The 22,190-nt window shown below is 46.4% G+C and overlaps 1 protein-coding gene across 1 annotated transcript in view; it reads left to right on the top strand.

The window, feature by feature from the left end:
- Positions 1-22,190, top strand: part of LOC144510916 (apolipophorins) — a 209,673-nt gene that overhangs the window by 141,380 nt on the left and 46,103 nt on the right. The window contains exons 22-24 of the mRNA XM_078240973.1: positions 11,931-12,090; positions 13,367-13,446; positions 19,421-19,601. Coding sequence (XP_078097099.1) covers positions 11,931-12,090; positions 13,367-13,446; positions 19,421-19,601 — 421 coding nt within the window. The remainder of the gene's footprint in view (positions 1-11,930; positions 12,091-13,366; positions 13,447-19,420; positions 19,602-22,190) is intronic.

Raw genomic sequence — 22,190 nt, forward strand, 5'->3', positions numbered from 1 at the left:
GCGGCAGCATTGAAGGTAATTACATTTCATCAATGCATGCCACGTTGTGTCAGTCACTGCAGTATTTGGAGTGAAATATTCACTCGTCATCTTGGGAACACGACTGGCCTTTCCATTATTAGTTCTAAAGATCAAGGTGTCCAAGGAATTTAAATTAAGTGATTTGAAGCATAATTGAATTAGGAACTCAATTCTAAGAACAACATTTTTGCTATTAACCCCAGATTGTAAATTTTAATGCAATTTGTATAACACATTTGCCAACACACACAGTCCTGACATCCATTTAGATTCTACATAAGTTCCTGACCTGACCTTAGGGAGGCGATAGCCCAGTGGTATTATCGCTAGACTATTAATCCAGAAACTCGGCTAATGTTCTGGGGACTCGGGTTCGAATCCCGCCACGGCAGATGGTGGTATTTGAATTCATTAAAAAAAATATCTGGAATTAAGAATCTACTGATCATGAAACCATTGTCGATTGTCGGAAAAACCCATCTGGTTCAGTAATGTCCTTTAGAGAAGGAAATCTGCTGTCCTTACCTGGTCTGGCATTGATGTGGTTACAGAGCCACAGCAATCTGCTCTCCAGGGGCAACTAGGGATGGGCAATAAATGCTGGCCAGTCAGCAAAGCCCATGATCCACAAATGAATAAAAAAATTAATGGTCCCAGTAGATGTGGGAAGGTGGAGAGGGGTCCAGGCTCTGGTCAAAAACCGAGCAAAGCCAGAGGCCTGGAGGGCCAGGTAACCATAACAATTGACATCTAATGCTGAGGCCTCTCAGCCTATGGCTGGTCAAATTGATTCTCAATTCAGTTCCAGTGGCTGGCCATGTCCCTCTCTGTTGGGAACTATACTTACCTTCACACCCCCCGGGGAGGCCCCCATGACAGGTCTGTGTGAACCTGTTGTAAACCACGCTGATGTTTGAAGCTATGGCGACAGGTCAATATCTGGCGAGGGGGCAGGTTAATAGTAGAATGAATGGAAATGTACATAAAGCAGGTTCATGTCCGTCACTGGTGTGAACCTGATGACATCGCTGGAGAGGAGCGAATAAGATCCGAAATCCTGTTATCACCGGCAAGAGGTGCATCTTTCAGATCTTGAGGCCTCACCAACAACCTCGCAGAGGGCGAACGTGGGCTCAAGATACGGCCCAAAGGTTTGCTCCCGCGTGGTTAACTCTGTGTTAAACGTCACCCGGTGTAGCTCAGGGCTCGCACTCTGGCATGACAGTCTCTGCTGGCCTGAGGAAGTGCAATGATTCACTGCCCTCTGTTTTCTCCATGTCCTCTCCTCAGCCAGCTTAGCTTTTCATTTTTGCTAGCCTTGTTCACTGCCCTTCCAAATGTCTACCTCACCACAACTGTCCCCCTTCTTCAAAATAGTGCCGTGCGATCTTTGTTATCCAGCTGACAGGGCCCTTGGTATGATGTCTCAACCAAAAGGGTGGACCTCTGCCAGTGCAGCACACCCTCGGTGCCACGCTGGAGTGACCACCTTGATTCTTGTGGTCACACCCCAGAGTGGGATTTTAACATGTTGACTTGAAACCTTGTGGCCTTGAGGCAGAAGTGCTATGGACCGAGCCACACCAGACACTGACAACAGGGAAGGAAGATTGCTGCCATGATTGGGATCTCAAAAAAAGGTCAACACGTGGACACACTGGGAAGAAAGTGGAATGGGCAGTGGTAACTGGCATATGATATTTTAAGTGAAAGGGAGGGAGGAACTTAAAACAATTGCATTCACTCGGGAAGATGTACTGAGGAATCTATTAGAACTAAAAGCTGACAAGTTCCCAGGTCCTGATGGATTTCCTTCTTGAATCCTAAAAGAAGTATCTACTGAAGTTCCTTTGGCAGCACCTTCCAAACCCACGACCACTACCATCTACAAGGACAAGAGCAGCAGATACGTGTGAACATGGATGACTTCCCCTCCAAGTCATTCACCATCCTGACTTGGAAATATATCACCATTCCTTCATTGTCGCTGGATCAAAATCCTGGATCTCCCTCCCTAACAGCACTGTGGGTGTACCTACACCATATGCACTGCAGCGGTTCAAGAAGGCAGCTCACCACCACCTTCTCAAGGGCAGCTAAAGATGGGCAATAAATGCTGGTCTAGCCAGCGATGTCCATATCCTGAAAATGAATAAAAATAAGGGAATAGATGCATCCTTTCTAATTTTCCAAAATTGCCTACTTTCCGGAAACGTCCCATCAGATTGGAAAATAGCGAATGTGAATCCTCTATTCAAGAAAGGAGAAAGACAGCAGGAAACAGCAGGGTAGATAGTTTTCTGATCGATAAGGGAATTAGGGGTTATGGGGAGCAGGTGGGTAAGTGGAACTGATTCGCTTCAGATCAGCCATGATCTTGTTGAATGGCGGGGCAGGCTCGAAGGGCCAGATGGCCTACTCCTGCTCCTATTTCTTATGTTCTTATGAAACTACAGACCAGTTTGCTTAACATCTGTCACAGGGAAAATGCTGGAATCTATTATTGAGGAATTATATCTGCTACTAACATTCAAACAGAGTCAACATGGTTTTTTGAAGTGGATGTCACATTTGACTAATTTATTGGAGTTCTTTGAAGAAATAATAAACAACGTGGATAAAGGAGAACCTGTGGATGTGGTGTACGCAGATTTCCAAAAGGCATTTGACAAGATACCGCATCAAAGGTTACTGCACAAAATAAGATCCAATGTGTTGAGGGTAACCTATTAGCATGGATAGAGGATTGGTTCATTAACAGGAAGCAGTGTATGCATAAATGGATCATTTTCATATTGGCAAGATGTAACGATTGCCACAGGGATCAAAGCTGGAGCCTCAGCCATTTACAATTTGTATCAATGACTTGGGTAGAATCATAGAATCCTACAGTGCAGAAGGAGGCTATTTGGCCCATCGAGCCTGCACCAACCACAATCCCACCCAGACCCTATCCCCATAACCCCATATATCTACCCTGCTAATTCCCCTGACACTAAGGGGCAATTTAGCATGGCCAATCCGCCTAAGTCGCACACCTTTGGACTATGGGAGGAAACCGGAGCACCCGGAGGAAACCCACACAGACACGGGGAGAATGTGCAAACTCCACACAGACAGTTACCTGAGGCTGGAATTGAACCCGGGTCCCTGGCGCTGTGAGGCAGCAGTGGTCACCACTGTGCCACCGTGCTGCCCCTAGTGTACAGTTTTGATCTTTTTATTTAAGAAAGGACTTAATTCTATTAGAAGCAGCTCAGAGAAGATTCACGTGACTGATTCCTGGGATGAGGGGGTTTTCCGATGAAGCAAAGGTTGGACAGGCTGGGCCTGTATCTATTGGAGTTTAGAATAATGACAGGTAATCTTGTTGAAACCTAAGATCCTGAGGAGACCTGACAGGGTGGATGCTGAAAGGATGTTTCCCCTTTTGGGAGAGACTAGAACTAGACGCATCTCCCATTTAAGATGACGATGAGGAGAATTTTTTTTCTCTGAGAGTTATGAGTCTGTGGGAGGAGGTGAGATCATTGAATATGTTTAAAGGCTGGGTTACATAGATTGGTGATTGACAAGGGAGTGAAAGGGGATAATGGGGGCAGGAAGGAAAGTGGAGTTGAGGTCACAGTCAGATCAGCCATGATCTTATTGAATGTCGGGGCAGGCGAGAGGTGTAATATAGCCTATGCCTGTTCCTAATTTGTATGTTTGTTTGTCACTGCTTTCTGCCTGTTTTGTAAGAGGCAAGAGCAGTTAATATCTTGGTCAGTGTGTCTCTACTTTTATTTTCCAATGACGCTGCAAAAACAGCATGTACTGCAGATAGGCTTTACACTGCCAAAGCATTAGAGTGCATCTCAATAAATCAGTAAAAATATCTGATAAAAAATGAGATGCCATTGAGTAAATGTCAAGAATAATCCACTGTGGTTTTACAAAGCCATGAAAAGCAGCCACTGGGATTCCGGCCACACAATTCTCTTGGAAGTATTACTTATTATCTATTTATTGAGTTGCAGCCAACTTAGTAGTTTTCTCTGTGGCTCTTGAGAATAGGAAGGTTATATTGCGCCAAAAATATCTCCTTTGCCTCCATGTTTTGCTCATCATAGCTTCTACAATTTTTATTATTCACTCATAGGATCGGGACATCGCTGGCAAGGCTGGTATTTTATTGTCCATCCTTAATTATCTTTTAGAAAGTGTTGGTGAGCTGCCATCTTAAACCCCGCAGTCCTGGCGATGGATTTACGTACACATTTCTGTTAGGGAGGGATTATTTTGACCCAGTGACAGTGGAAAGATACAGTTCCAAGTCAGAATGGCGCCTGACCTGCAGGTAGTGGTGTTCCCATGTGTCTGCTGTCCTTCTTCTTCCTATGAGTGACAATGAGAATTAAACAAGTCATTGAATGTCGAGGGGAGGAGGTGGTGAGCATCTTGTTGGGGATGGTCACTGACTGGCATTTATGTGGCACGAACTTTACTTGACACTCATCAGCCCAAGCCTGAATGTTGTCCAGGTCTTGCAGCATGCAGAGAAGGATGGCTTTGATATCTAAGGGGTTGACAATGGTGCTAAATATTGGGTAATCATCAGCAAGCATCCCCACTTGTGACCTTAAGAGGAAACAGTTGAAGATAATTGAGCCAACGAGACACTATCCCGAGGAATTCTTCCAGTGATGTCCTGGGACTGAGATGAATGTTTTTCTAAATCCAGCTTAGCAACATATGGGTGGATGTAATGTAGGCTTTGGCTCTTGCCTGGAGAGCCAGCGAGAATGCCTTCGTTTGGGAAGGCCAGCACATTAGTTGGCCGTAGTGGACCTTCTCCAGGATGAATGCCCCCTTCCCGGGGATTTGGGGGAGGGGGAGGGTGGGGGGGGGGGGGGAGACGCTCTCTCACCTGCTGAAAGCTGCCTGCAAATCAGAGACTGGCAGCTCTTCATTGCTTGCCAGCACCACTGGGAAAGTGGTGGCTCCTCCCGGTACTGCAACATCCCGAGACCCAAGATCTCCAAGGGACTCCAAGCCGAAGGTGATGGTGGGATGGGAAAATAATGGCTGGGGGGTTGCGGTGGAGGGGAAGAAGTGGGGGTCGGCAGCAAAGGCAGGGGTTGGATCACAGACCCATCCTAATCTAGGTTCCTCAATCTGCCTTTGCGTGCCTTTGAACAAGCGTCAACCCCAGTGCCGCCCCAGAAGCCACCCCGACAGTGTTTGCTTTGGGCATGTCTGACGCTCACTGTTGGGTGAATACCAGCAGTGGTAGGATGAGGCCCTTAAGTCATCATTAATTGTACTTAACTGGTAACAGGGCAGGAAGGCTATCCGTGAGCCTTCCCTTCACAGACTTAATCAGGACGGAGGTGGGAGTGCAGTAGAGTGCCCACCCACTCACCTGCCTGCCTGTTTAAATGCCCCATCATCACCAAATTAGTGGCACAGTGGTTAGCACTGCTGCCTCACAGCACCAGGGACCCAGGTTCAATTCCGGCCTTGAGTCACTGCCTGTGTAGAGTTTGTACATTTTCCCCGTGTCTGCGTGGGTTTCCTCCGGGTGCTCCAGTTTCCTCCCACAGTCCAAAGATATGCGGGTTAGGTTGATTGGCCATGCCAAAATTAACCCTAATGTCGGGGGACTAACTAGGGTAAATGTGTGGGGTTACGGTAGTAATAAGGCCTGGGTGGGTTTGTGGTTGGTGCAGACTCGATGGACCAAATGGCGGCCTCCTGCACTGTAGGAATTCTATGATTGATTAACAAGGTGGGGGGCATTAAATGCTGTGTATCTGTTATTCTCAATGGTTTCCTCTCTCAATCTCCCCGTGTCTGCGTGGGTTTCCTCCGGGTGCTCCGGTTTCCTCCCACGCTCCAAAGATGTGCGGGTTAGGTTGGTTGGCCATGCTAAGTTGACCTTTAGTTTCAGGGGATAAATACACAGGGTTACGGGGATGGGTCTGGGTGGGATTGTTGTTGGTGCAGGCTCGATGGGCCGAATAGCCTCCCGCTGCGCTGTATGGATTCTATGAAATTTGGTAGAGGCTACTCAGATTGGGCAAATGGTTCAAGCCAAGAATGCTCTGAACCACAATATGTTTGAAGAGTTGCTGCTGTTTTCACTGTTTACAGAATTGGGATTGTATCTACCTGGCCACATTGCTGTTTACGCAAAAGTAGATTCAAGTAAACAGGTGAACAAGGTGATTGGAAAGTGGTGAAGAAGCTGCACTGCTTCCACCTGTGAATTAATTAATGAATAAAGGGCAACATTACAAATTCTCACTAGCAGCAGTTTTCACCTTCACGGCATAGCAGTAGCAGCTACCGCCTGCTGTCTGACTGCAGGATCACTTGGAGGAGGACAGCACCAGAGCACAGCCCAGCAATTCTGCAAACAATTTGCACATTGGTCACTTGGTAGTACAGAACTTCATTATTGCCAAAGCTTTTCATCTCGCACTCATCAGGACAAACAGAAGAATTCCAAATGTCATAGAATCCCTATGGTGCAGAAGGAGGCTATTCAACGCATCGAGCTTGTACCGACAACAATCCCATCCAGGCCCTATCCCCGTAACCCCATGTATTTACCCCCAAAACTAAAGTTCAACTTAGCATGGCTGGCCAACCAACCTAACCCGCACATCTTTGGAGCTTGGGAGGAAACCGGAGCACCCGGAGGAAATCCACGCACACACGGGGAGAATGTGCAAACTCCACACAGACACTGACCCAAGCCGGGAATTGAACCCGGGTTCCTGGTGCTGTGAGGCAGCGGTGCTAACCACTGTGCCACCGTGATGACCATAATGATCACAACAGTTTATACTACAAGAGAAAAGGGTGCTGAGTTGGCTCTGATTGGCCGAGGTGTTGCCATGGAGAAAGCAACAGGGGACTATAGGCTCCCCAAGCTCCAGGTAATTCAAAAAAGCCTCAAGGCTTGAACATGTTCCTTTTGTTTGCAGAGACAGATCCCTGTGTAAGAATGGATGTTGCTTCCAGTAAGCATAAATGAGCTACAATACAAGCTCATCTGACGATCTTAAATTGGTTGTTAGTGTAGCTATTTGCAGGAGTGTTCAGCAAGTGCTGCCCAATCTCAGAATCACATCAAACAGTAGTTGTTTTGGGGTTTTATAAGTGTGGGAAAAGCTTTGCAGCCTCTCTTTTCAAGAATAATTTGCAGAACCATCTACTCCATGCAGCTAATTTTTCTGAATGTATACAGCTCCCTGGACCTAATTGAAGAAATGTGGAGGTGGAGGTTCAGGCTTGGACTCAGTAAGCAAGGGGGCAGCAATGTACCTTCAGCTTCTCATTACCATGCAGGGACAGTCATGGGAGGTGATGGCATAGTGCTATTGTCACTGGTCTAATCCAGAAATATCCCAGGGTAATGCTCTGGGGACCTGGGTTCAAATCCTAATTTGATTATCATAAAAACCCATCTGGTTTACTAATGTTCTTTCGGGAAGGAAATCTGCCTTGCTTATCCGGCCTGGTCTACACGTGACTCCAGACCACAGCAATGTGGTTGACTCTTAAAATGCCCTCTGCAACGGCAGGTCTGTCATATGAGGAGAGACTAAGTCAGTTAGGATTATATTCACTGGAGTTTAAAAGAGTGGGAGGGGTCTCATCGAAACTTATAAAATGCTAACAGGGTTAGACAGGGTAAATTCAGAAATAATGTTCTCAGTGGTGGGGGAGTCCAGAACTAGAGGTCATAGTTTGAGGATAAGGTGGTAAACCTTTTAGAACTGAGGTGAGGAGAAATCTTTTCACCCAGAGGGTGGCGAATGTCTGGATTCACTACCACAAAATGTAGTTGAGGCTAAAACATTGTCTGATTTCCAGAAAAAATTTGATATAGCTCTTGGAGCTAAAGGGATCAAGGGATATGGGGGGAAGAGGGGGGAATCAGGATATTGAATTCCATGATCAGCCATGAACAAAATGAATGGCGGAGCAGGCTCGAAGGGCCAAATGGCCTACTCCTGCTTCTAGTTTCTATGAAATGGCCTAACAAGCCACTCAAAGGGCAATTAGGGATGGGCAATAAATGCTGGCCCAGCCAAAGACACCCATATCCCATGAATTAATTTCAAAAAAAACTAACCACATTTCATTACCAGTGATAAAAAACTAAGAACAGTACAGCACAGGAACAGGCCCTTCGGCCCTCCAAGCCTGTGCCAATCATGCCTCCCTAAACTAAAACCATATGCACTTACGGAGTCCGTATCGATCCATTCCCATCCTATTCATGTATGTGTCTAGATGCCCCTTAGATGCCGCTATCTTACCTGCTCCCACCACCTCTCCGGGCAGCGCTTTCCAGACATTCACCACCCTAAAAAACTTGCATTGTGCATCTCCTCTAAACTTTTTCCCACGCACCTTAAACCTATGTCCCCTAGTACTTGACTTTTCTATCCTAGGAAAGAGCATCTGACTATCCACTCTGTCCATGCCACTCATAATCTCGTAAACCTCTATCAGGTCACCCCTCAATCCCTGCCGTTCCAGTGAGAACAAACCGAGTTTATCCAACCTCTCCTCACAGCTATTACCCTCCAAACTAGGCAACATCCTGGTAAACCTCTTTTTATAAAAATGTATTTATTTGTCACAAGCAGGCTTACATTAACACTGCAATGAAGTTACTGTGAAATTCCCCTCGTCACCATAATCCGGCGCCTGTTCGGGTCAATACACCTAACCCGCACATCTTTCAGAATGTGTGAGGAAACCGAGCGCCCAGAGGAAACCCACGCAGACACGGGGAGAATGTGCCGACTCCACACAGACAGTGACCCAAGCCAGGAATTGAACCTGCGTCCCTGGCGCTGTGAAGCTGCAGTGCTAACCACTGTGCCACCGTGCTTCTGTACCCTTTTCAAAGCATCCATGTCCTTCTGGGTAGTGAGGCGATCAAAATTGTACATAATATTCTAAATGAGGCCTAACTAAGGTTCTGTACAGATGTTGAAGATCACCATCTGGATCTGTCCAGACACACCAAGGGATATTAAAGGAGCTAGTTGCTACAGTACTGTAGGCAGGTCACTGAAACTCGGGGCTGAATTGTACTGTGATGATTAAAGTCCTGCCACTGGAATTGAAAGCAGGAGGTGATCGTGCTTAGGCAGGCAGCAGGACCCAGAGAAGCATCTTGCCAGTGGACCAAACTGGCAGCCCCAGTGGATTATCGGGGAGGTGGTGGTGTCTGTTGGATAGGTCACACCATTGTTACAGGATGGCCAGCAAGAGCAGCCCTTGCCGCCAGCAAGTGAACCACTGGATGCCCAAAAACAGCCCCCTTCTGGAGCCCTCTGGAAGGCTGCCATGTTTCACTGTGGGTTAGGCTCCCCACCTGGCAAAGAGTACCCCCAACATGGGCACAATGGAGACAGGAAGTACTGCTCATTTAAGTGGCTCAGTTAGGCTCCAAGCAGGTAGTTTGCCTGCTATCTAGGGCTAGCGTGGCACAGTGGTTAGCACTGCTGCCTCACAGCGCCAGGGACCCAGGTTCAATTCCAGCCTTGGGTGACTGTGTGGAGTTTGCACGTTCTCCTCGTCTCTGCGTGGGTTTCCTCCGGATGCCATGGTTTCCTCCCACAGTCCAAAGATGTGCGGGTTAGGTTGATTGGCCGTGCCAAATTGTCCCTTAGTGTCTCAGGATATGTGGGCTAGGGAGATTAGTGGGGTAAATATGTGGGGTTACGGTGATAGGGCCTGAATGGGATGCTCTGTTGGAGAGTCGGTGCAGACTGGATGGGCTGAATGGCCTCCTTCTGCACTGTAGGGATTCTATTTCATGATTCTTTTCCTCTGCTGTAAATATGGCGTAGTGGCAGGAAGGTGTTGGGACACGCCCTTCTGCCAACCTTCCCGTCTCCATGCCCATCCTCCTAGGCCTGGTAGAATTCCAATCTCTATTTTTGCCATGTCCTTGCCTACATGTGCCAAAAGCAGCAACACATCTGCAACACTATACTGCCTCTTTCTTCTTGAAAGGTTCCCAGTGGACTTCTTAATTTCAAATTGGCGGGCGAATAATTTTCTTTGAAACAGTCACTGGAGCCAAGCAGCATTTAAATAAATATTTGGGGCAATCAAAATGCTGCAAATTAGGCACACGTCTTAATGAATTGCAGCTCGTCTAAGATTTGAATTGTGTGGCTTGACTCCCTCCTCATTAAAATGCTTGCCAACCAACTCCTAAATCATCAAAAAATAATTTGTAGAGTTTGGCCAGAAGGTGATTTTTAGTCAATGAACAGGGTTGTTGCAATCCCTTCTGCACCGTGACAGCCAATAAATACCGGTATCGGGCTAGATTTTCATCAAAATGCTTCACTCTCTTCCTTTTAGTGAAAATTCTGGGAATCTGGGGTAAAAAAAGTGCAAATTTCTATTGATGTAAGTCCTGTACAAGTGAAAATCAGCCAGAAGAAATGGCCTCTTGAGGTATTTGCTGGCACTCTGGTAGCATAAGGCCAGCAATTTACACTGCAGCACCAACTAGACGATCGGACTGGGGTGTCTTAACAAGTGGGCTGAACTGCCACATACCTTTTACAACCAGCTCAAGTTGAATTTTGGCACCTCTGACAATTGAGTTTATATTAATATGAATTTACTAGTTATGGAGCCCATTCGGGATAGCTTAGTAAGACACAGCAGTTAGCACTGCTGCCTGACAATTCGATTCCCGGCTTGGGTCACTGTCTATGTGGGGTTTGCACATTCTCCTCGTGTCTACATGGGTTTCCTCCGGGCGCTCCGGTTTCCTCCCACAGTCCAAAGATGTGCGGGTTAGGTTGATTAGCCATGGTAAAAATGTGGGGTTATGGGGCTAAGGCGGAGGGCAGTGTCTGGGTGGGATGTTCTTTCAGACAGTTGGTGCAGACTCAGTGAGCCAAATGGCCTCTTTCTGTCTGTGCGGAGTTTGCACGTTCTCCCCATGTCTGCGTGGGTTTCCTCCGGGTGCTCCGGTTTCCTCCCACAGTCCAAAGATGTGCGGGCTAGGTGGATTGACCATGATAAATTGCCCCTTAGTGTCAGGGGGATTAGCAGGGTAAATATGTCGGATTACGGGGATAGGGCCTGGGTGGGATTGTTGTCGGCACGAGCTCGATGGGCTGTGTGGCTTCCAGCTCTCCAGGGGTTCTATAATTCTATTCTATGAATATAAAGTTCAAGCTTATTGTCATTTTTTGCTATCTTTCCTTTTGATTATTGTTGGGTATACTCTCTTGGTGGTTAGGTACATCAAATGGCCTTTCAACCAGGGCAGTTGGATGTCAGGAATGAGACTGTTTCCCAGTCTATTCAATCTCCAGAGTAAGGATTCACCTTCTCATTTTATCATATCTGTGAGCAATTTACTTATGATGATTGATGCCAGCTGTATTTGAGCAGTTTTCCCAAAGTGGGCAACATGGTGGCACAGTGGTTAGCACAGCTGCCTCACAGCGCCAGTGACCCGGGTTCAATACCAGCCTTGGTTGACTGTGGGAGTTTGCACGTTCTCGCTGTGTCTGCGTGGGTTTCCTCCCACATTCCAAAGATGGGCAGGTTAGGTGGATTGGCCAAGCTAAATTGCCTCTTGGTGACCAAAGGTATGTAGGTTGGATGGACTGGCCGTGCTAAATTGCCCCTTAGTGTCCAAAGATGTATAGGTTAGGCAGATTAGCCATGGTAAACGTATAGGTTTACGGGGATACGGTGGTGGGGAAGGGCGAAATGTTTTTTCGGTGGGTCAGTGCAGACTTGATGGACAGAATGTTCTCCTTCTGCATCTTAGGGATTCTATGGTTAAATATTGCCTGAACATAGAGAACTGCTCAGCTCGACACAGCAGACAACCTGACAAATACGTTTTTCTCTTTCAGAAGAATAGCTGGTTTCCCAGTGAAGCTGTACTGCATTTTTTTATGGGAACTCCGCAGTCAGTTATCAACAGAGATGTAGCCATTGACTTTCAGTTGAACTACTCAAAAAGAAAACTGTCAGCAAAAATTATTCATCCAAAGAAAAAGATAAAAATACATGGTAAGATGTGTTGTGTATAGAACACTTGAGGTGTTGTGTCGGCAAATTAAGTAATGAAGTCTAACGGAAGCATGCCGTAACAGTCAGACTGCCCCTCATGGATTGATTAAGAGGACAAATTCACAAAGAGCCTTTGTCGTTAGCCCCCATTTTCCAAATGTTTCAGGTCATAAGTTCAGAAGACATGGGAGCAGAATCAGGCCATTCAGCCCATCGATTCCGCTCCGCCATTCGATCATGGCTGATATGTTCCTCATCCACATTCTCCTGCCTTCTCCCCATAACCCTTCAACCCATTACCAATTAAAAATCTATCAAACTCCTCAAATTTACTCACTGCCCCAGTATCCACTGCACTTTGGGGTAGCGAATTCCACAGATTCACAACCCTTTGGGAGAAGCAGTTTCTCCTCAATTCTGTTTGAAATTTATTACCCCTTATCCTCAGACTAATACTGAACACTGACAGTAGAGCACAGGCCACAATTATAAACTCTGTTTTGTTCCCTATACCTGCTGAATTTCTCCACTATTCTCTGTCACGGGTGGCACAATGATTAGCACTGCTGCCTCACAGCGCTAGGAACCCAGGTTCGATTCCCGACTTGGGTCACTGTCTGTGCAGAGTCTATACTTTCTCCATGTGTCTGTGTGGGCTTCCTCCGGGTGCTCCGGTTTCCTCCCACAGTCCAAAAGACGTGCTGGTTAGGGTGCATTGGCCATGCTAAATTCTCCCTCAGTGTACCCGAACAGGCACCAGAGTGTGGCAACTAGGAGATTTTCATAGTAAGTTCATTGCAGTGTTAATGTAAGCCTACTTGTGACACTGATAAATAAAAACTAAACTTACATCAGATTTGCAGCCTCCGTGGTATTTTGCTTTTGCTTTGTGGAAGCATCTTAACTCCGGCGTTAAATACATGCAGGCTGTTGTTGTTGAGCCAAGTATTTGTCCAGTTCCTTTTTGAAATGAATTGACATTCCCTCTAATTGGTTTTATTGGATGAGAGCTGGGTTACAATTCTGCACGATATCCTCATGGGAGACTGCTGTTTCTTATTGCACACTACATTCTGGGAAGTTTGCCATTATTGTGGCTGGATTCTCTTCCCCACCTATATAGTAAAGCTTTCAATAGATCCAGGATCAGTAATTGAGAAATTCTTGTTTTCCCCATAAGCACCATACTCTGGCAAGTTTTACAATGCAGCTGTATTCACATTGGCACGCCTGTAACATATGTGCACAGTTAACGCTCCTGATTTTGATTTTGCAGGGGAGATTACAAAAATGCAACACTCCCGCACAGGACTGCTAGAGGTTCTCATCGATGACAAAGATTTGTATTATGTCAAGGTACAGCTGGCAAGTCACTCTCACAAGAATGTCTCTCCATCTTAAACTATGTCTGTGGCACATCTTATACGCTGCTGTGTTAATGCGGCTTGTTATCATTGCTCCCTTCAAAGGTCTGAATCTGGCACCCCACCGTCAATTCAATACAACTTCATTAATCTGCCGTTAATCACTGCCGCAGGTTTTGCAGCAATTTGGATTGCGTTCTGATTGTAAAGGGAGCTGCAAATGTTTTCAAAAGGGATGCAGTGCAGGAATGTGAATTTTATGTACCTGAGTGACAGAGGACTTTGCTCTCAGTGTATGCACGCAAGCCGCCATACTTAAAACTCATTACTTCTGGTTCCCAGCTGCCAGGGAATGCAAGTCGGAAGGCAAATGGTAGCCAGAATGTTCAGATGTTCTGGTCCCGCTGATGGTACAACCCCGCCGCGGGTCTCACAGCAGTGTGGGGCGCAGTCAATGGGAAGTCCCAGAGTGGTGTGGTGGCGCAGTGGTTAGCACTGCTGCCTCACAGCGCCAGGGACCCGAGTTCAATTCCGGCCTTGGGTCACTGTCTGTGCGGAGTTTGCACGTTCTCCCCATGTCTGCGTGAGTTTCCTCAGGATGCTCCGGTTCCCTCCCACACTCCAAAGATATGTGGGTTAGGTTGATTGGCCGTGCTAAATTAACCCTAGTGTCAGGGGGATTAGCAGGGTAAATACGAGAGGTTTGGGGAATAGGGTCTGGGTGGGATTGTGATTGGTGCGGACTGGATGGGCCGAATGGCCTCCTTTTGCAATGTAGGGATTCTATGACAGAGGCTGGAGTATTGTGCACAGTTATGGTCTCCCTATCTAAGAAAGGATATACATGCCATGGAGGGAGTGCAGAGGAGGTTCATTATGCTGATACATGTGCTGGCGGGACTATCCGATGAGGAGAGATTGTTTCAACAGGGCCTGTATTCATTAGAATTTAGGAAAATGAGAGGAAATCTGATGGAATCGTATAAAATTCTAACAGCGCTAGACGGACTAGATGCAGGGAGGATGTTTTCCCTGGATGGGGAAATCTAGTACCAGGGAATACAGTCTCAGGATACAGGATGGCCCATTTAGGACTGGGATGAGGAATAATGTCTCCATTTAAATGGGAGTGAACCTGTGGAAGTCTCCACCAGAGAGGACTGTGGAGGCCAAGTTACTAAATGTATTCAGGAAAGAGATGGATAATATTTTAGATTCTAATGGCATTAAGGGGTATGGGGAGAAAGCAGCAATGAGGCATTGAGATCAAGGATCAGCCATGATCATGCTGAATGGCGGAGCAGGCTCGAAGGGCCATGTGGTTGATTCCTGTCTCAGTACCGAGGGTCTTGGGCAGGAGTAATGAGCCATCATTTGGACAAGAGGAGCCTGTTTCCCACCCATCCAGCAAGCTTTTCCATTGGCCTTCAGATTCGCCCGCTTGGCATCTACTGCCGTTTAAACAATCGCTCAGTCTTCAGAGATAGGCTGTTATCAGGATGAATTTTTATGTTGTTTTACTATTAAAATCAAGTTTTGCTACCCTAGACCATGTAGAATGTGGTTCCCATTTTACACCTCAAATTATATCTTCAAGCTATTTATGCTATGCTCAATGTTTGAGACTCCGAGTGATGTTTAAACCCCATGATTGTCCATCTAAATTAAGCACATGACAACCCAACAGGCCTAGTGTGCTTTAAACTTTATCCTTACATCAAAGGCTGCTGGTGTTTCCGTTAGTGTTAACATGTAGCTTTTTGGCATTGACTGGTCTATAATGCATTGAGCACATTGGCTACTTTTCTCCCAAGCATTCGTGACATTTTTATTGCTTCAACTTGCTCAGTAACATTTTCCTGAAGTATTGACAATTGTTGACAGTGTAATGTGCTGCTAACAGTAATGCTGGGAGGATGCAAATCCCCTTGCTGCTACCAGGGGACTGGAGTATAAAACTAAAGAGGTGTTGCTGCAACTGTGCAAGGCATTAGTGAGGCCACATATACAATACTGTGTACAGTTTTGGTCCCCTTATTTAAGGAGATACATTGGGGAAGGTGCTGGCCTAGTGGTATTATCACTAGACTATTAATCCAGAAACTCAGCTCATGTTCTGGGGATCTGGGTTCGAATCCCGAACGGCAGATGGTGGAATTTGAATTCAATAAAAAACATTTGGAATTAAGAATCTACTGATGAGCATGAAACCATTGTCGATTGTCACAAAAACCCATCTGATTCACTAATGTCCTTTAGGGAAGGAAATCCGCCATCCTTACCCGGTCTGGCCTACATGTGATTCCAAAGTCACAGCAAATGGGGTTAGCTCTCAACTAGAGATGTGCAATAAATGCTAGCCAGCCTGCAGTGCCCATGTCCCATGAATGAATAAAAAAGTTATAATTTTAGGCAGTACACAGAAGCCTGCGAGGTTGATCCCCGGTATGGAGGGACTGCCATATAAGGAAAGATTAAACAAGCTTGGAGTTCAGAAGACTGAGAGGTGATAGGATTGAAGCATAAGATTCTTAAGGGGCTGGAGAGGAGGATGTTTCCACCCTTGGGAGAGTATAGGATCAGAGGGCATAGTCACAGAATAAGGGGGAGAATTTCTTCTCTCAAAGACTGGTGCATCTTTGGAATTTTTTACCCGGGAAGCTGTGGAGGTTGAGACATTGATCAAGTCATAGAAACCATAGAAACCCGACAGTGCAGAAGGAGGCCATTCGGCCCATCGAGTCTGCACCGACCACAATCCCACCCAGGCCCTAACCCCACATATTTACCCACTAATCCCTCTAACCTACGCATCTCAGGACTCTAAGGGGCAATTTTTAACCTGGCCAATTAACCTAGCCCGCACATCTTTGGACTGTGGGAGGAAACCGGAGCACCCGGAGGAAACCCACGCAGACACGAGGAGAATGTGCAAACTCCACACAGACAGTGACCCAAGCCGGGAATCGAACCGGGACCCTGGAGCTGTGAAGCAGCAGTGCTAACCACTGTGCTACCGTGCCGCCAAGGTTGAGATTGAGAGATTTTTAATCAATCGGAGAATTACGGGTGACGGAAAGAAGGCAGGAAAGTGGACTTAGTGCGTGTTAGATCAGCCATGATCCTATTAAATGGTGGAGCAGGCTCAAAGGGCTGAATGGCCTCCTCCTGTTCCTGTTTCTTATGGCCTGCTAGACATTGTGCTGCATGAAGGACTCATTCATGAGTAGACAAATTTCCACCTGCCCCACAGGTGGCGCGCTCAATACCCATGTTTACAAATGAAGCCACTCCAACCTGGAAATGTCAAAGGAAACCTATCTCGGTTGCCTCAATTTCACTGTGGAGGCAGCAGCCAGGCCAGGTGTAAGCTGACTTACAGACAACCACAAGGATATGGGTGGATTGTTTGCGGAAGTTACTGTGATGGGTTCAAAAGCCAGATATCCAAGTTTGCCAATCTTATACTGCCAATTTTATACTGCCACCTCAGCTGTTACAATGTCACCATTTGCCAATGGCCTAAAAAGAGGACATTGTAACAGCTGAGATGGCAGTATGAAATTGCAAAGAGATGTTAAAAGATTAAGTGAATGGACAAAAAATATGGATTTCATTGTTGGCAAACGTGGGGTCATTCACTCTGGGTCTAAAAGCAGTAGAACAGGGGACATTATAAGTGGTGAAAAGCTAGAAAAGGCAGAGGTCTGAAATGACTTATCAAAATGTCACAAACAAATACAGACAATAATAAAAATGTGAATGGAATGCTGGCCATCTGTACCTTGAGGAATGGAATGCAAGAAGTAGAAGTCAAGCTTCAGCCAGACAAAGCCCTGGCAAGGCCACACCTGGAGCTTTGAGAGCAGTTCTGGGCACCACTTGTTAGGAAGGATGTATTGGCCTTGATAGAAATATAGAGCAGGATTCTCTGGCCTCCCTGTGGTGTGTTTCTCGTGGAGGTTGGTGGCACACCATTGGGTGGATCTTCTGGTCCCGCCGCTGTCAATGGGATTTCCCATTGAATCCACCCCATGCCGCCGGGATACCCGCAGCAGGGGTGCGCTATTGGCAAGACCAGAAGATCCCACTGGCATGAACAACCGGAAAGTTCCAGACATGGTGTAGATTTACTAGAATCATACCTGCACTGAAACGGTTAAACTATGTGGAAGGATTATACAAACTAAGCCTGTTTTCCCTGGAGTATACAAAGTTAAGGGATGATTTGATTCAAGCTTTCAAGACATTAATGGCAATAAACAGAGTAGATCCAAACTATTTCCACTGTTTGGAGAGTCTGGGGTGAGTGGGAATAATCTAAAAAATTGGAGCCAGACCTTTAAGGAGTAAAATTAGGAAACACTAGGGTGGAAGCAGTTTAAAACTCTTCCAAAAGCAGCAGTTGATGCAAGCTCAATTTTAGATTAGGTTTATAGAATCCCTACAGTGCAGAAGGAGGTCATTCAGCCCATCGAGCCCATGTCAACAACTATCCCACCCAAGTCTATCCCCATAACCCCATGCATTTGCCCCAGCAATCCCTTGAAACAAAGGGGCAATTGAGCATGGCCAATCCACCTAACCCACACATCTTTGAGTGTGGGAGGAAACCGGAGCACCCGACATGGGAGAATATGCAAACTCCACACAGACAGTGACTCAAGCTGGGAATCGAACCCGGGTCCCTGGCGCTGTGAGGCAGCAGTGCTAACCGCTGTGCCACCATGATGCCCCAATTGTCCTTGTGAAGGTGACGGTTATTTGCCCTCTTGAATGGCCATAGTCCCTGAGGTGTACATGCACCCACAGTGGTGTGAGCGAGAGAGTTCCAGAATTTGACCCAGTGACAGTGAAGGAACGGCGAAATATTTCCAAGTCGGGATGGTGATTGACTTGAAAGCCTTCTGGTGTGAGTGTTCTGATTTGTGAAATGTATTGCTGCACATTGTCCACCAGCCAGTTCAGGCTGAAGGAAAATAGGAAAGGCCTTGTGCTTTTGGAGTAAGTCTCGCTGAGCAATAATCTGGCAGAGCAGCATGCTGGCCTCTTAGACAGGTTAAAGTCCAACTGGTTTATTTGGTAGCACAAGCCACTAGCTTTCAGAGCGCTGCCCCTTCGTCAGGTGAGTGGGAGTTCTGTTCACAAACAGGGCATATAAAGACACAAACTCAATTTACAAAATAATGATTGGAATGCGAGTCTTTACAGGTAATCAAGTCTTAAAGGTACAGACAATGTGAGTGGAGAGAGCGTTAAGCACAGGTTAAAGAGATGTGTATTGTCTCCAGACAGGACAGTTAGTGAGATTTTGCAAGTCCAGGCAAGTCGTGGGGGTTACAGATAGTGTGACATGAACCCAAGATTCCGTTTGAGGCCGCCCTCATGTGTGCGGAACTTGGCTATCAGTCTCTGCTCAGCGACTCTGCGCTGTCGTGTGGGGTTACGGGGATAGGGCATGGGTGGGATTGTGATCGGTACAGACTCGATGGGCTGAATGGCCTCCTTCTGCACTGTAGGGATTCTACCTAGCGTGAAGATGCATCCAAAAATAATAGACTAACTGCCAAATGGGGCACACTACACTATCATTTTAATATTTAATGATGTATTTATCAAATGTCTGATAATTTTACAGGGTTGAAAATGTGTTCTTCTCATGCTTGACCCTTGTCTTAAGGATTCAGGGATTTTGGTGTGCCTGAACTATTGTAAAATACAACATAATTTGGTTCCATAGGGTGGGATTCTCCAACCGTGCACAGCCCAAGACTGGAAATCCCCACCCGAGCTCAACGGACCTTTAAATGGTCTGCCGAATTTTCTGTCTGGCCCACAGCCGTCAGGAGGGAAAATATCCGGCCTACAATGTCATCCTCCAGTTGCAGTCGATGCAAGTTATTTGGCGAGATAGTGTTTCAGTGTCGTAGACTTTTTTAATGTCTGGTATTGTTTTTTTTTCCTAGGGACGGACAAGGTTGCAAAGTCTTGATGGGGAGCAGATGTTTCTCTCCCAGCTGGAAGCCAAGTTCACAAAGCATGGGAGTCCCATAATCCTGTCTGGCAATGTGACTAGAATCCCTGGACAGAAAATCGCATTTTTTGTATCACTTTACAATGTAATGCAAGAAACAGCTACTGTGTCAGGTTAGTACAATCCGGGAAATCTAAAACCAGAGGTTTAGAAATATTTCTACATATGATGGTTAAAATTTTCTGCTTCCGTTTTTACGAATGCCACAGATAGGACCTTGTTTTCTAACCATCTTCAAGGGCGTTTTATGATGGCTTCTTTATCATTAATCAGCAAATAAAGCAGCAGATTGCGTCGGTAAATGGACATTTTATGCCACATATGTGGTCTTGTAACTATGGAAATAGGAATTAGATTTTCAAACACATTAGGTCATCTTCATTCAGCTGCAGAAGCGAGGCAGAGTTTCTGCTCAGCTCTCTTGCAGTCTTCGGGGAGCTAGAACTGATGCATCATATCAATCTAAAACGCAGCTCAGACAGCAATCAGCCAGGGAACCATCCATGATAACAACACTCTTCATCCCTTTATGACACTATCAACACTCCCCATTGTCTCATATCCAGAAACAGATTTGTTAATATAAAAGCAAAATACTGCAGATGCTAGAATCTGAAACTACAACAGAAAATGCTGGAAAATCTCAGCAGGTCTGACCACATCTGTGGAGCGAGAGAATGGAGCCAACATTTCGAGTCTGGATGACCCTTCGTCAGAGCAAACCCTGACAAAGGGTCAGAGGCTCTGACGGAGGGTCATCCAGCCTGAAAACATTCACTCTATTCTCTCTCCACAGATACTGTCAAACCTGCTGAGATTTTCCAAATTTGTTAATAGCTCTTTTCCCCCGACCTATCCCCGTTCTTCTTTTCCACAGTAAGAAGTCTCACTACACCAGATTAAAGTCCAATAGGTTTATTTAGTAGCACAAGCTTTCGGAGTGTCACTCTTTCTTCAGGTGAGTGAGGAACCGTGTTCACAAACAGGGCATATATAGACACAAACTCAATTTACAAGATAATGGTTGGAATGCGAGTCCTTACAGGTAATCAAGTCTTAAAGGTACAGACAATATGAACCCAAGATCCCAGTTGAGGTCATCCTCGTGTGTGTGGAACTTGGCTATCAGTTTCTGCTCAGCGATTCTGTGTTGTCATGTGTCGTGAAGGCCGCCTCGGAGAACGCTTACCCGAAGATCAGAGACTGAATGCTGATGTGTTCATGTCACACTATCTGTAACCCCCGCGACTTGCCTGGGCTTGCAAAATCTCATTAACCGTCCTGTCTGGAGACAATACACATCTCTTCAACCTGTGCTTAACCCTCTCTCCACTCACATTGTCTGTACTTTTAAGACTTGATTACCTGTAAAGACTTGCATTCCAACTATTATTTTGTAAATTGAGTTTGTGTCTGTATATGCCCTGTTTGTGAACACGACTCCTCACTCGCCTGATGTAGGAGCCTGAGACTCCGAAAGCTCCTGCTGCCAAATAAACCTGTTGGGCTTTAACCTAGTGTTGTGAGACTTCTTACAGTGCTTACCCCAGTCCAACGCCGGCATCTCCACATCACTTCTATTCTACCCCATCTCCTCCGCCTTCTTTCCAACTCTGTGGGCGGAATTTTATGGCTTCACTCGAGCGAGACCGGAAATTCCTGTCCGAGGTCAGTGAACATTTCCGTCGTCCACCCCTCGCCCGCTTTGATTCTGTAGCGGGTGAGGCAGTAGAATTCCGGCGTATAATTCTTTACATTTCTATCTTGTTTCCGTTCTGTAGCAGGATCATTTAGCTCTGTCTCTCTCCGCAGATGCTGCCAGACCTGTTCAGTTTATCCAGGATTTTCTGTTTTATCTTCTATTTATACTGTCTGTGCCTTTTGTATCTAAACCTGTCAAAGTGTTTCACACAGAAGTACAGTTACTGCTGTGATATGGTGCAGCTCACAGATAGAAACACTTCCTTCAAATCGCTATTCGCCAAAAGACAATAACAATTGATGGCATCTACTGTTGGGCGGTGGGGAAGGGGCATGCAAACCTGGCAGTGGGTGATGATCGTGGTGAGGTTAGGGATGTAGCATAAGTATTTTCAGAGTCCTACCAGCCAGCAATATTGGCCACCGCGTGGCCAGTGAGCAGGAGTAGGGAATCTGGTGACAGGGGGCAGCAGCTAAGTTCTGGCGAAGGGTCACCCAGACTCAAAATGTTGGCTCTATTCCCTCTCCACAGATGCTGTCAGACCTGCTGAGATTTTCCAGCGTTTACTGTTTTTGTTGCATAAGAATCCCGACAGAATCATAGAATTCCTACAGTGCAGAAGGAGGCCATTCGGCTTATCAAGTTGGCACCGAACGCAATCCCACCCAGGCCTTATCCCCATAACCCCACATATTTACCCGCTAATCTCTCTAACACGGTGGGACACTAAGGGGCAATTTAGCATGGCCAATGTACCTAACCTGCATGTCTTTTGGAGTGTGGGAGGAAACCGGAGCACCCGGAGGAAACCCACGCAGACACTGGGCAGAATGTGCAAACTCCACACATACAGTGAGCCGAGGCTGAAATTGAACCCGAGTCCCTGGAGCTGTGAGGCAGCAGTGCTGACCACTGTGCCACTGTTACAGCGGCTAAAGTCCTGGGGGAATGGTCCAAAGCAGTGAGTGGGAGGAGGAATATCCCTGAGTGGTGGAAGGGG

This window comes from Mustelus asterias, chromosome 23 (genome assembly GCF_964213995.1).
Source record: "Mustelus asterias chromosome 23, sMusAst1.hap1.1, whole genome shotgun sequence".
NCBI classification, from domain to species: Eukaryota; Metazoa; Chordata; class Chondrichthyes; order Carcharhiniformes; family Triakidae; genus Mustelus; species Mustelus asterias.